A 14,163-nucleotide genomic window follows, 5' to 3' on the forward strand; every position below is an offset into this window, starting at 1 on the left:
GCTACAAGCTATCTAAGGATGGTACTATAGAACGCCACATCAAGGCAGGCCTAGTGGCGCCATCTCTTGGTCAGACCGGAAACTTATCAATCCACCCTCGTAAAATGAAAGCTGCTAACTCTTTTTAATTGAATAATTTTAAATTAAATACAGTTAAACTGTCAAATTACAAAATTTAAACTTTTATAAATTCTTGAGTTCAAAGATTTAGATTCAGTTCGGATAATATAAATCTACGTTATAATTTTCAATGTTTTAAATTGAAGAATCAATTTATAAATTGAGAAATGTTAAAAATTATACCATTTTCAGCTATTTAAAATTATAATTTGAAAACGGTATTCAAAAATACCTCGTTTGAACAGAGAATAAGAATTTTGTTTCAAAAATTAAATTTTCCATCCAGACTTGTTATTCTCCTGGATAAATTCCAGTTCTAACTCTAAATTGGTTAAAAAACGAAAATTCATTGTTTAAATCCAGAATTTTATTTCTTTAAGAAAATTCTTCATTTCAACTCAGAAATAAGATTTTTTGGAAAAAATCCCTGTTCAAACCAAGAATTATAATTTTTTTTGTAAAATCCCGTTCCAATTCATAATTTATACTTTGTTCGAAAATACCTCGTTTTAACTCAGAATTAGAATTTATTCTTTTAAAAAATTCCCTGTTCCAGAACAAATTATCATTCTTTTGGATAAATACCAGTAATTGATTACAATTTGAAAATTCCCTGCTTCAACTCAGAACTACAATTCCTTGGAAAAAGTTCCTGCTCCAATTCAGAATTTGTTCCTTTTCGAAAATTACCTCGTATTTTTTTTATTTGAAAACTTCCGGTTCAAACTATAAATTTGTAAAAAAAAATCAAAAATTCACTGTTAAAATTAAAAGTTAAACTATTTTTGTTTCAAATAGTATAAAAATCCTTAAATGCTTCGAAATTTTATTTAAGAATATTACCAAATTAATTTTTGACAATTTTTTAAATCTATTTAAATCTTAAATATTCTTTTTAAATTAATTTTTTGCAATAGAAAAAATCATTTTCAATTTTTCTAGGACATATTTTCTATTCTACTGAAGCCGGTCAAAACTCTTGTAAAGCTTCTACATTTTTTGTTCGAAATCTGCCAAAATCTATATTTGATTTCAAATTGGGCTGTGGACCTGCTTTAATTACCATTTTTTTTATTAAAAAAATGAATTTTTTTGAGGGTGGCCGTTTTAATCAAGGAAAAAAATTCCTGGTCATTTCCCGGTTCGCAAAAATTTTTCACGGCCAAAAAAATTTTTAAAAGTAAACTCTAAAGCCAACAAATTTTCCATTTGAAGTAATAAAAACTAAGCTGCAAATTAAAGCACTCAAAGTGGAACCTTGGAGTTTTAAGCTTTTAAAACTTCAGTTTAAATGTTGTTTCATTTAACAATTTTGTATTCAAATGCTGAATAATTTACAGGTGTATAAAATAAAAGCAACTAACACTTTTCAACTGAAATTTTTTTCATGAAATGCAGTTAAACTGCCAAATTTTTAACTTTTAGAAAAATATAAATCCACATTATCATTTTTAATGTTTTAAATTGAAGAATTAATCAATGAATTTAAAAAAGTTTAAAATAATAAAATACATACATTTTAAAACAAAATAGTTAAATTATATGAAAAAGACGAATTTTTAACAAAACACATCAATTTTCGACTAAAAAAGATAAATTGTCAACCAAAAATTTAATAGTTAATTTTTCAGTTAAAGAAACTGATTGTCAAAAAAAAATATATTAATCTTCAACCAGGAAGAATATTTTTTTAACAAAAGGATGAATTTTTAACAGAAAATATAATTTTTAAACCTAAAATTGAATAATTAAATTTTTCGTTAGAAAAATTACATTTATCGGATCATTTGAATGTTTTTTTTTTCAAAAATCAACCTGAAAAATTTGTGAAAGAATTCAAGCGTTTATTATATCTTTTTAATCTATCCGGAATCAATTCGAAATATTTGAAATTTTTCTTAAATCTTTGAAATCTTTGGGATTGTAATCTTTCTGAAATATTTGGAAATATTTTGAAAATATCAGATAAAATTTGGGAAATTATTTAAGTCTTTGGGAAATCATTGAAATTTTAGTACACTCTTTGGAATCTATCTGAATAGTTTATGAAATATTTTTAATCTATTTAAAATCTTTGTGAAATCTTTGCAATAATTAAATAAATTTTGTGATATCTTTGGAAAACTTTCCAAAAGATTAAAAAATATTTGGTGATATATGTAAAATTATTGAAATCTTTAGGAAATCATTAAAGTTTTTGTGCAATCTTTTTAATATATTCGAAATTTTTGTGAAATTATTAATATTTTTTTGAAATCTTCGCGAAATATTTGAAATACTTTTGAAATATTTGATATTTGTGAAATTTTGTAAATCTTTGAGAAATCATTGAAACCTTTCTGCACTCTTAGAAATCTTGGGGAAATCGCTGAAATATTTGGAAATCTTTCCGAAGTATTTTAAATATTTAAAAAATATTTTATATTTGTCAAATTATTGAAATCTTAGTAAACTGTTTGGAAAATCATTAAAATCTTTATATAATTTTTCTGAAATCTTTAAAATATTTGGTGAATATCTGATAATATTTGTGAAATTATTAAAATCTTTGGGAAGTCTTTCAAATCTACTAAAAATCTTTGCGAAATATTTGTTAGATCATATTTTGGAAATCATTGTAATATTTTTGCACTCTTGGGAGTCTATCTGGAATCTTTAAAATCTTTGTGAAATCTTGGGGAAATCATTGAAATTTTAATGAAATTTTTTTCAAATGCTTGGAAATCTGTGAAATATTTCAGATATTTTTAAAATACTCGATATTTGTGAAATTACTTAAATCTTTGGAAAATCATTCAAGTCTTTGGAAATCTTTGAGGAATATTTTAAGTTATTTGAAATATCTGATAATATTTTTGAAATTATTAAAATATTTGGGCACAAATTTCTGAAATCTATCTGAAATTTTTGTGAAATAATTGAAATAATTTAAATATATTCAAAATCTTTGAAGTCTTTTAGAAATTTTATGAATCTGTGCCAAATATTTAAAATCTTTGTGAAATATTCGGCAAATCATTTAAATCCTCGTGAAATATTTAATAAATATTTGAAATGTTTCAAAAATATTCCATAATATTTGTGAAATCTTGAAAAAATCATTAAAGTCTTTTATAAATTTTATAAATCTGTTCTAAATATTTGAAATTTTTGTTAATTCTTAGTGAAAATATTGTAATTTTTTTACAATCTTTGCCATCTACAGAAACTCTTTGTGAAACATTAGAAATATTTAAAAAATATTTGATAATATTTATGAAATTTGTGAAATCATGACAAATTATTGAAGTCTTTATGAAATATTATAAATCTATGGTAAATATTTGAAACCTTTGCGAAATATTTAAAATCTTTGTTAAATATTCGGAAAATCATTGAAATTTTTGTGAAATCTTTGAAATCTATCTGAAATATTTGAGAAATCTTTAAGATATTTGTGATATCTTTCTGAAATCTTTGCGAAATATTTGAAATGCTTTTTAAAATATCTGATAATATTTGTGAAATTTTGTAAAACTTTAGGAAATCATTGGAGTCTTTCTACACTCTTGGAAGACTATCTGAAATCTTCGTGAAATCTTTGCGAAGTATTTGAAAGATTTTAAAAATATTTGATATTTTGAAAATCAATGAAATCATTTTGCACTCTTGGGAATCTATCTGAAATCTGTGGAAATCTTTAAAGGAATATTTAAATTTATTTGAAATATCTTATAATATTGGTAAAATTATTGAAATATTTGGGCAGAAATATTTGAAATCTATCTGAAATTTTTGTGAAATAATTGAAAGGTTTTAAAATTATTCGATAATATTTGTCAAATTTGTGATATCTTTAAAAAATCATGGAAGTCGTTAAGAAATCTTATGAATCTGTGGTAAATATTTAAAATCTTGGTGAAATCTTGGGAAAATCATTAAAACCCTTGTGAAATCTTTGATAAATATTTGAAATGTTTTAAAAATATTCCATAATATTTTTGAAATCTTAAAAAAATCATTAAAGTCTTTTAGAAATCTTATAAATCTGTGTTAAATATGTGAAAGTTTTGTGAAATCTCTTCGTGAGATCTTTGGATGCCTTTGTGAAATATTTGAAATGTTTTGCAAATATTCGAAAATATTTGTGAAATCTTGAAAAAATCATTTAAGTCTTTTATACATTTTATAAATCTGTTGTAAATATTTGAAATCTTTGTGAAATCTTGAGCAAATCGTTAAAACCCTTGTGAAATCTTGGGAAATCTTTAATAAATATTAGAAATGTTTTTAATATATTCCATATTATTTGTGAAATCTTGAAACAATCATTGAAGACTTTTAAAAATCTTATAAATCTGTCCTAAATATGTGAAATTCTTGTGAAATCTTTGAAAATATTTTAAATGTTTTAAAAATATTCCATAATATTTGTGAAATTTTGAAACAATCATTGAAGTCTTTTAGAAATTTTATAAATCTCTGCTTAATATGTGAAATTTTTGTGATATATCTTCGTGAAATCTTCGGAAGTCTTTGTGAAATATTTTTTAAATATATTATATTATTTTTAAAATATTCGAAAATATTTTGAAATCTTGAAAAAATCATTAAAGTCTTTTATCAATTTTATAAATCTGTGCTAAATGTGTAAAAATTTGTGAAATATTGAAAAAATCATTGAAGTCTTTATGAAATCTTATAAATCTGTGGTAAATATTTTAAATCTTTGCAATCTACTGGAAATCTTTGTGAAATAATTAAAGTCTTTGTGAAATTTTTCAAATTAATCCGAATTTATTGTGAAGTCTTTAAAATATCATTCAAATTTTTGTAAAACCTTTCAAATCTATCAAAAATCTTTGCGCAATATTTGGAAATCTGAATATAATACCTGTATTTATTATTTATTATTTACTTATTATTTATGATCTATGTAAAATTTTTACATATTATAATATTATTGTACTATTTACAAATTCCATCTAGGAAAAAAAACAGCTCCGCCGCTTCTGTCTTCATCCACTTAAATTTTCCACAAAAGACGATCAATTTTCAACGAAAAATATAATAGTTAAGAGTTTCAATTGAAAAAATTAATTTGAAACAAACAAAAATAACTAATTATAAACAAAAAATTTGCTACTACTGCAAATAAAGAATAATTGTTATTTAATTTTATATCATACTGTGAACTTAAACCAAAAAACAAAAAATTAAGCACGCTCTAGAAAAAATTCCCTCTCAATACCAAGTTTTCCACGTATGGTGAAATTATTACTATTACCCTAGGGAATTATTCAAATAAACTTTTTCTAATTTAATTTTCTCGTTTATTTGGCCCTTGCTTAAATTTAAATAACTGGATAGATTTATCGTCTAAAAAATAGGTAAAATCTCCAGTCAAAAAACTTAAAATTCCCCTTCATTTCCAGGTTTCTCGAAAATTCTTGAAATTTCATCGAGGAAAAATATATATTTAAAAAAGAGAGAGAGAGAGAGGGAGAGAGAGTGAGAGAGTTGTGGCTCACCTGCCAGGTCGGTACAATTTGCTGTGGAGGATATTATCCATCATTCCTCCAGTGTTTCCAATTTTGAAACAGCCGGGCTTGACACCTCCAACAGTCGCGGGTCCAATAATTGTCACATTTTTCTTATGAGCCTGAAGAATTAATTTGCGCGTCATATTTTCTGGGATCCCTTCGGCGATTATGGCAATGGTTCGGATCTGGGGGAACTGGAGAGTCTCTATTGTAGAATCGTAGGCCGATCTTAGTGACGCGAAAGTAACCATCACGTCCGCGTCTGGATGTTTGTTCATTGCGTCCTTCATTTGCTTGTAAACGGGAATCAAAACCTTACAAACAAACAAAAACAACCAATTTTATCATACCCAATTTTCCAATAATTAATTGTCTGTTTTTCATTTCTGAAAATGTTAACTGGGTCCAAATATCTCAAGTGTGCCACTTTTAAATCGATAATTCTATTTTCAATCAATTTAAACAGTTTTCGATTCGTTTTTATATCAAAATAACTCCCCTAAATTTTTTTTTTTAACTTATTAACAATTAAAGTTCTTGATCATTCTTTTTGTCAAAAATAGATTACTCGCGACAGGTTAATCGAAATTCAATTAATGAGTTATAAAAATCGATTTTATTGGGTAACAAAATCGTTGGGTGCAAATAAATATCTTTTTTGAAAGCACCCATGTTGCAATTTTTTTTAAGAAAGTAGACTATTTCAAAAGTATAGTCATAAATTTTCAGGTTAAAATAATTAAAATTGCGTGAACTATAAATTTTTTAGTAAAAAACGCATTTTTAAAAATAATTTTTATAAAAAACTTAAAATAAATAAATGGCTATAAAATCAACTCTACCTTATAAACGATACCTTAAACTATATCGAATAATTTTATTGTGACAAAATATTCAATAGGGGTTAAAAAATACATGATTAAATACGCTGGGGTATAGTACACCCACGATGCACTTTACCGTGATTTTTACCATATACGCACTTTAAGGGTTAAAAAACAATATTTTTGATTGAAGATTCATTTCTTTGGCTGAAAATTGATCTATGCTTAATTGAAAATAGAACCACCATATTCATTTTTAGTAGAAAATTAATCTTGGCTGAAAATTCACCTTTTTGATCAACAAATAATTATACCTGGTAGAAAGTTGAACCGCTTGATTAAAAATGCATTTTTTTTAAAGAATATTAATCATTTCAGTGAAAAATTCATTTTATATTGTATTTAATATGATACACGCAATAATTTTATCAAAAATAATTTATTCTCCAATTATTCCCCTATTCCTTGGCTAAAAGTTGATACACATTATGAAAAAAAAAGATTTTTTTTTTAATTGAAGTGATTAAAAGTGTTATCAAACAAATTTGAAATTTTTTTTTATTCGTTACGATTGTTTTTGAAGATTGCAAATATTAATTGTTCTTTTTCATAAGAAAAAAATTTCAAATTAGATGGTTTAAAAATGAAATATTTTAGAATGAAATAATATTTGAACTTTAATAAAATGCTTTGATTATAAATATATTATTTTTAATAGAAAATCGTTTATGAAGTTTCAATCGTGCGTTTACATTGGTTGAACTAATGAGATCTTCAAATTGAAACAGTTTAATTTTTAATGTTAAAATCTGAAAATTCTAAAATTGTGTACTGATTCCGAAACATCTGGTAAAATAAATTATTATTCACTTTTTAATTCGTAAAGTAAAATTCAAGTTTAAAAATCAGGAATTAATTTATAATCACAGTTGATCAATTTAAAATATTTTTATCAAAAATCTTCGATTTTAAACGTTTACATTTTTTAATTGTTTAAGCCTAAAAACTAAATTTGAAAATTCTGGAAACTAAAGTATGTGTTTAAAAATTAAAAATGGAATATTTTGTAAGTGAAAGATTTTCGAATTAAGCATTCTAAACTGAATAATATCATAATAATTGATAAAAATCACAATAATTTTTAAAATTATTTTTGGTTGAAAATGTTATTTTGTGGAAAATTTAATAATTTTCTTTAAAAAATTGTTGTTTGTTTGAAAATTAAATGATCTTGTTAAAAAGCCATCCTGTTCAGTAAAAAATTCAAAGGTTTTGTGGAAAATTCGTCTTTCTGATTTGAAAATTCTACAATTTAGTTGAAATTTTTTTCTTTCTTGATTAAAATATCTTTTTTGACCTAATTTCAACTATTTTATTGAGAATTCGTCTTTTTTTCAAAAATTGATCTTTTTATTGATAAATTTCATCTTTCTCGAGTCAAATGCAACTATATGGTTAAAAATTAATCTGTTTATGTTGAGGCTTCAAAAAATGGTATTTCGAAGACTCAAAAAATGTACATTTTATTTTAAGGTAATCCTTTTAAATTTGAATCCTTTAAAAAAATGTAGCTTATAAATATATTTTAGAATGAATCGAATTTTTCCTATACTTTGAAGAAAATTCTCCAATATCAAAAAATTTTTCTGAAAATCTTTCAGATTTTTTAAAAAATTTTAGAAATCTCTTGGAAATTGTTAAAAAAGCTTTCAAGTTTTTCATTCTAAATCATCGAAAATCGAATTTTGTGAAATTATCTGAAATCATTTGAAGTTTAACATTATTTTCGATTTTTTTTTTAACTTCTAAATTTCTTTTAAAATGATTTGAATTTATCATAACATTTTGTAATCTGGCAAAATTGAAATTTTTTGCTTTCAAATCATCGACATTATTTTTCGTAATTTTAGAAACAAATTTTCAGTATTTAAAAACATTTAAAATATTTTCATAAAATTAATTTATCAAAATGAAAAATCAAGTTAAATTTTGTCCGAAATTTCATCAAACAACTCAAAAATTGATTTCAGAATCTTGATCCAGCAAAATAAAAAAATAAAAAATGGTTAAAAAAACCTTTTAGATTCTTTTTCGACATATTTTGTAATGTTTAAAACTTAAAATTAATGTTTGAAAATAAAACCGAGAATAAAATCTGAAGCATATTAAATTTTACCTGAAATTTTTTTCTACATTGAAAATTAATAATTTTTCGCTATCTTGATAAAAAGAAAGTTTAAAACCCCCTTTCTTCCAACATAAAACCCTAAGAATTAATAACTTTCAAGGAATTGAAATAATGCAAAATTAAAATATATTTAAAATTAGAACTTGAATTGTCAAACGAATTAATGCAAACAATTATTTGAAAACTTATAAATGTATTTTAGAATTATTCGAGTTTTTTCTAAACTTCGAAAAATTCTCCAATATTAAAAAAGTTCCCTGAAAATCTTCCAGATTTTTAATTTTTTAGTTTTAGAAATCTCTTGGAAATTCTTTAAAAAACTTTAAAGTTTTTCATTCTGAATCTTCAAAATTCGAATTTCTTTAAAATTGGCTGAAATCATTTTGAGTTTAAAAATATTTTCAATTTTTTTTTTATTTGAATTTATTATAACATTTTGCAATCTTACAAAGTTGAACATTTTTGCTTTCAAATTTTCGACATTATTTTTCGAAATTTTAGGACATCATTTAAAATACTAAATATGAAAAAATATATATTTTCTTCAAATGAATTCATCAAAATAAACAATCAAGTTATATTTTGTCCAAAAATTTTATAAAACAATTCAAAAATTGATTTCAGAATCTTGATACAGCAAAATAAAAAAAAAATGGTTAAAGATCTGGAAGATTTTTAACAAAAACTGATAATACTTTAATAAAAAATAGATTCCTTGATTTGAATTTCCCACTAAGCATGCGTATTTTCTAATAATGCGCTAGTGCGCAGTAGCGTTCTACGATGCTTTCACTTGCGCAGTACAATTCTACGAAACTTTTAACTGCGCAGTATAGTTTTACGACATTTATAACTGGGAAGTAGAGTCCTACGACCCTTATAACTGCGCAGTAGCGTTCTGCGATGCCTTCAACTGCGCAGTACAATTCTATGTCACTCATAGATGCAAAGCAGAGTTATACCGCTTATATATGCGCAGTAGCGTTCTACGATGCTTTCAGCAGCGCAGTACCATTCTACGAAACTTTTAACTGCACAGTAGAGCCTTACGACACTTTTCACTGCGCAGTAGAATTATACGACTCTTATAACTGCGCAGTAGCGTTATGCGACACTTATAACTGCGCAGTAGAGTTCTAAGACACTTATAGCTACGCAGTAGAGTTCTACGACAGTTATATATGCGCAGTGGACATATATGGTACTTAAAATCACAAAATATTGTTCTATAATCTACGAATCAATTCCCAACATAAAAAACACCTAAAAACTCACCTCATTATGTCCCCAGTAAAATTTCTGCTTATGATCACCAACAAAGGGATAAACAATAGCAGCCACCGAGGGCTCAGTTCTTCGGCAAACAAAATCAAAGTCCAGCATACTCTGCACAGCCCTGGTCTGCATTCCCCATATGATGGCTCGTGTTTTGTTCGTAAACAGCTGCTTGCTCTCTGAAAAATCGACCGAATCGCCCTTCTTTACCCGTGGCGCACCTGACGACCCAGCAGCGCCATTGGTCTTCGCACTAGGTCCAACATCCTGACCCGAAGGAAGGAGAAAATTTGCTGTTGAAAACTCCTGAGCTTCCGGGTCGGGAATTGGTTTTGTTCCCAGTGCCATTGCACAAATGGCTGTCATGTGAGTCTCTGGGCCGAAAACGTGCACAGGAATTGCGAGTCTTTTTCCAACCTCACGGATGATTCTGAAATTAAAATAAGACCTAGCTGCAAATTTGCGAAGACATTTGCATCTCTAAATAGCGCAATGTATGGATCTAGATTCACAAATATTTCTTATTGGCCATAACCTTGTTTCAATACAGGGTGTCTACTCAAAACCTAGAAAAAAAAAAAATTTCCTGACATTTTTAGGGTTTTCCCACGTATAATTTTTCATAGTACAGAGTCATTCAAATACTTCGCAATTCTTTAAACAATTGACGCGGAATATATTTTGTTTTACTTCAGTTTCTAGGGATTCAATTAAGATTAATTGTCTACGGAAAAAGACGACTTTTAAACAAAATAAATGAATTTTGAACAAAAAAGTTCAATTTTATACTAAAAAAAAAAGGAAAATTTTCAAAAATTTATATGAGTTTTCGACTGAAAAAAAACAAACACTTTTCAACCAAAAATGTAATCATTAAATTTTTTGGTAAATAAATTTATTATGCATAAAAAATCCAACAAACTGATGAATTTTGAACTAAAATTTTGAATTGCCAATTGGAATAGACGAATTTTAAACCAAACAGATTAATTCTTAAACAAGAAGATTAATTTTTAAATAAAAAAAATTAATTTTTTACCAAAAGCGTCACTTTTTCAATGAAATACATAAATTTTCAATGCAATAGTATATATTTTTGAATATATATACAGTTTCGCGAGTTTATTATAAATATAGTATTTTCCTTCAGTTTCTAGGAATTCCATTAGGATTAATTTACTACAGAAAAACTTCAATTTTATACAAAAAAAGAGCAAATTTTCAACATTTTGGTAGAGTTTTCAACTGAAAAAAGCACTTTTTGATCAAAAATGTAATAATTAAATTTTTGGTTCAAAAAATTTATTTTGCATAAAAAAATCAATTAAATTGATTAATTTTAAACTAAAATTTTGAATTGCCAATTAGAATAGATGAATTTTAAACAAAAAAGCTTAATTTTCAAACAAAAAGATCAATTTTTTTTTACCAAAAACCTCACTTTTTCAATAAAATGTACAAATTTTCAATGAAATAGTATAGACTTGCGAATATGTATATAGTTTTGCGAGTTTATTATTTTTTTTCCCTTCAGTTTCTAGGGATTTAATTCAGATTAATTGTCTGTCGAAAAAGACGACTTTTAAACAAAATAAATGAATTTTTAAAGAAAAAGTTCATTTTTATACTGAAAAAAGCAAATTTTCAAGAATTTGGTTGAGTTTTTCAACTGAAAAAAAACCATTTTCAACCAAAAATGTAATAATTAAATTTTTCGGTAAAAAATAAATTTTGCAAAAAAAAAAAAAAATAAAATTCAATCAAAGTGATGAATTTTCAAATAAAATTTTGATTATCTATTGGAATAAATACATTTTAAACCAAAAAATTTAATTTTCAAACAAGAAGATTAATTTTTAAATAAAAATATTAATATTTTACTAAAAACGTCATTTTTTCAATAAAATACATAAATTTTCAATGAAATCGTATAAACGACTTTTATTAAAAATAAATGAATTTTTAACGAAAAAGTTCAATTTTATATTTAAAAAAGAAAATTTTCAACAATTTGGTTGAGTTTTTAAGTTAAAAAAAATATTTTTCAACAAAACATGGAATAATGAAGTTTTTCGTTTAAAAAATTGATTTTGCATACAAAAATCGATCAAATTGATAAATTTTCAACTGAAATGTTGAACCGGCAATTAGAATTGGCGAATTTTTAACCCAAAACATTAATTTTAAACAAGAAGATTAATTTTCAGTTAAAAAGAAAACCAATTATTTTCTACATAAAAAGACAAATTTTCAACCAAAGTGATGAATTTCCAAATAAAATGATGAATCTTCAACCAGAATAAATTATTTTAAACTAAAAGATCAATTTTTGACCAAAAACGTTAGTTTTTAAACAAAATAAGTGAATTTTTAACAAAAAAAGTTGAATTTTCAACTAAAAAAAGGCAAACTTTCAAGAATTAAATTTTCGGTTTAAAAGATTAATTTTATAGAAAAAAATGGCAATCAAAGTGATGAATTTTCAACTAAAATTATGAATCTTCAATGTGAATATATGAATTTTAAACCAAAAAGAGTTTCACAATCAACTAAAAAGTAGAATTTTAAACAAAATTATGAATATTTAATAGAAGTACTTTAGTTTTCAACTAAAAAGACAACTTTTTAACTATATAGTTAAAGGTTGAGCTAAAAAAGAGGAAAGACTAAAGGAAATTCGCGAAGTTATGATAGAGGTAATGGAGATTTATGAAGAAAAGCAGGAGAAAAGGGAAGAGGAATTAAAGAAGGAAATTAGGCGGGAAATGGCTGAACTAATGAAAGAAATAAAAAAATAGGAAGAAATCAGGGAAAAGTTAGAAAAGAGGATGCAGTCATTGGAGCAAAAACTAGAGACGCAGGAAGAAGATAATAAATAAAAAGGTAGAGGAGATGCGACGTAGGATGAAGAAACTTGAAAGCTCGAACGGGGATTGTGGTGGGGGCGAGAGTGGGAAGAAGGAGATGGAAAGGCTGAGAAAAATAGAACAAAGAATAGAAAGGAAAGAGAGGAAAGAGAGGGAAGAAAGAAAGTTAAACAGTGATAAAGGGTATAAGATTAGAGAGGAAATAGCTGCAGGAAGGGGTGGATAAAGTACTAAAAAGGATTGATGCTAAGGTAGAGATAGAGGAAATGCGAAATGTAGGAAGGGAAGAGCGAAGAGGGGAGATAATAGTACTGGTGAAACTAAAGAAATGGGAACATAAGATGGATGCGATGACAAAGAAGAGGTTATTATATGGTAGTCCGGAGAGAATAGAGGATGATTTGACATGGGTAGAAAGAAAGATGCAGTATAAATTAAGGAAAATAACGGAAGAGATAAGAAAAAAAGGAAAGAGAACATGGTTTACGTATGGGAGAACACAGATAGATGGAGTATGGTGAGATTGGGATGAAGAAAGGGAATAGATAGTAAGAACTGAGGTGCAGGGAAACTAGAAGAGGAAGGAACGTGAGATAGGAAAATAAGAAATAGTAAGAAGGAAAAAAAGATGAGAAAAGAAAGTAAGGAAGAATATTATTACTTGGGTTGGGGAGGAGTTAGGATAGGGAAGGAAAAGATATATACACTGGGATACACAGACGACATAATGTTGATGGCAGAGGATGAAGAAGGGATGGCGGGATTAATTACAGGATTAGAGAAATACTTAGATGGGAAAAAGCTGAATGTAAATGTAGAAAAGGCAAAGATAATGAGGTTTAGAAAAGGAGGGGGAAAGAAGAAAGAATGGATAGGGAGATGGAAAGTAATAAAGTTAGAAGAAGTAAAAGAGTATAAATATTCGGGATATATCTTGAAAACGAATGGAGATCATACAGCTCATATAAGAGAAAGGATAAAAAAGCAGCAGGGGTAATTAAATAGATATGGGGAATAGGAAAGAGAAGGTTAGAAAAAAATTTGAGAAGGAGAATGTGGTTATTTGATACGCTGGTATGGCCAGTATTAGATTATGGAGCAGAGATATGGGGATGGAAAGAAAGGAAAGATATTGAGAGTTTACAAGAAAGGTATATAAGGTGGATACAAGGGGCAGATTGGAGGACGCCAGGATATATGGTGAGAGAAGAGGTGCAAAATGATTAGCTAAGTGTTCGAGCGGGAAAGAGGGCATGGAAATTTGAGACGAAGCTGAGGGAGGGAAAGGGAGGGGAGTTGGCGAGAATGTGTTTGATGGAGGTAGAAGAGGGGAGAGGGAGGGCGAACAAATTAACGAGATGGGACGA

At 26.3% G+C, this 14,163-nt stretch overlaps 1 protein-coding gene across 4 annotated transcripts in view; it reads right to left on the reverse strand.

The window, feature by feature from the left end:
- The window catches only part of LOC117175417 (ATP-citrate synthase), a 94,036-nt gene that overhangs the window by 18,369 nt on the left and 61,504 nt on the right, over positions 1 to 14,163 (reverse strand). For all 4 annotated transcript variants that reach the window (XM_033367493.1, XM_033366836.1, XM_033366127.1 and 1 more), the window contains exons 6-7: positions 9,930 to 10,359; positions 5,631 to 5,956 (exon numbers count right to left, since the gene is read on the reverse strand). In XM_033367493.1, the coding sequence (XP_033223384.1) occupies positions 5,631 to 5,956; positions 9,930 to 10,359 (756 nt within the window). The remainder of the gene's footprint in view (positions 1 to 5,630; positions 5,957 to 9,929; positions 10,360 to 14,163) is intronic.

This window comes from Belonocnema kinseyi, chromosome 1, assembly GCF_010883055.1.
Source record: "Belonocnema kinseyi isolate 2016_QV_RU_SX_M_011 chromosome 1, B_treatae_v1, whole genome shotgun sequence".
Taxonomy (NCBI): Eukaryota; Metazoa; Arthropoda; class Insecta; order Hymenoptera; family Cynipidae; genus Belonocnema; species Belonocnema kinseyi.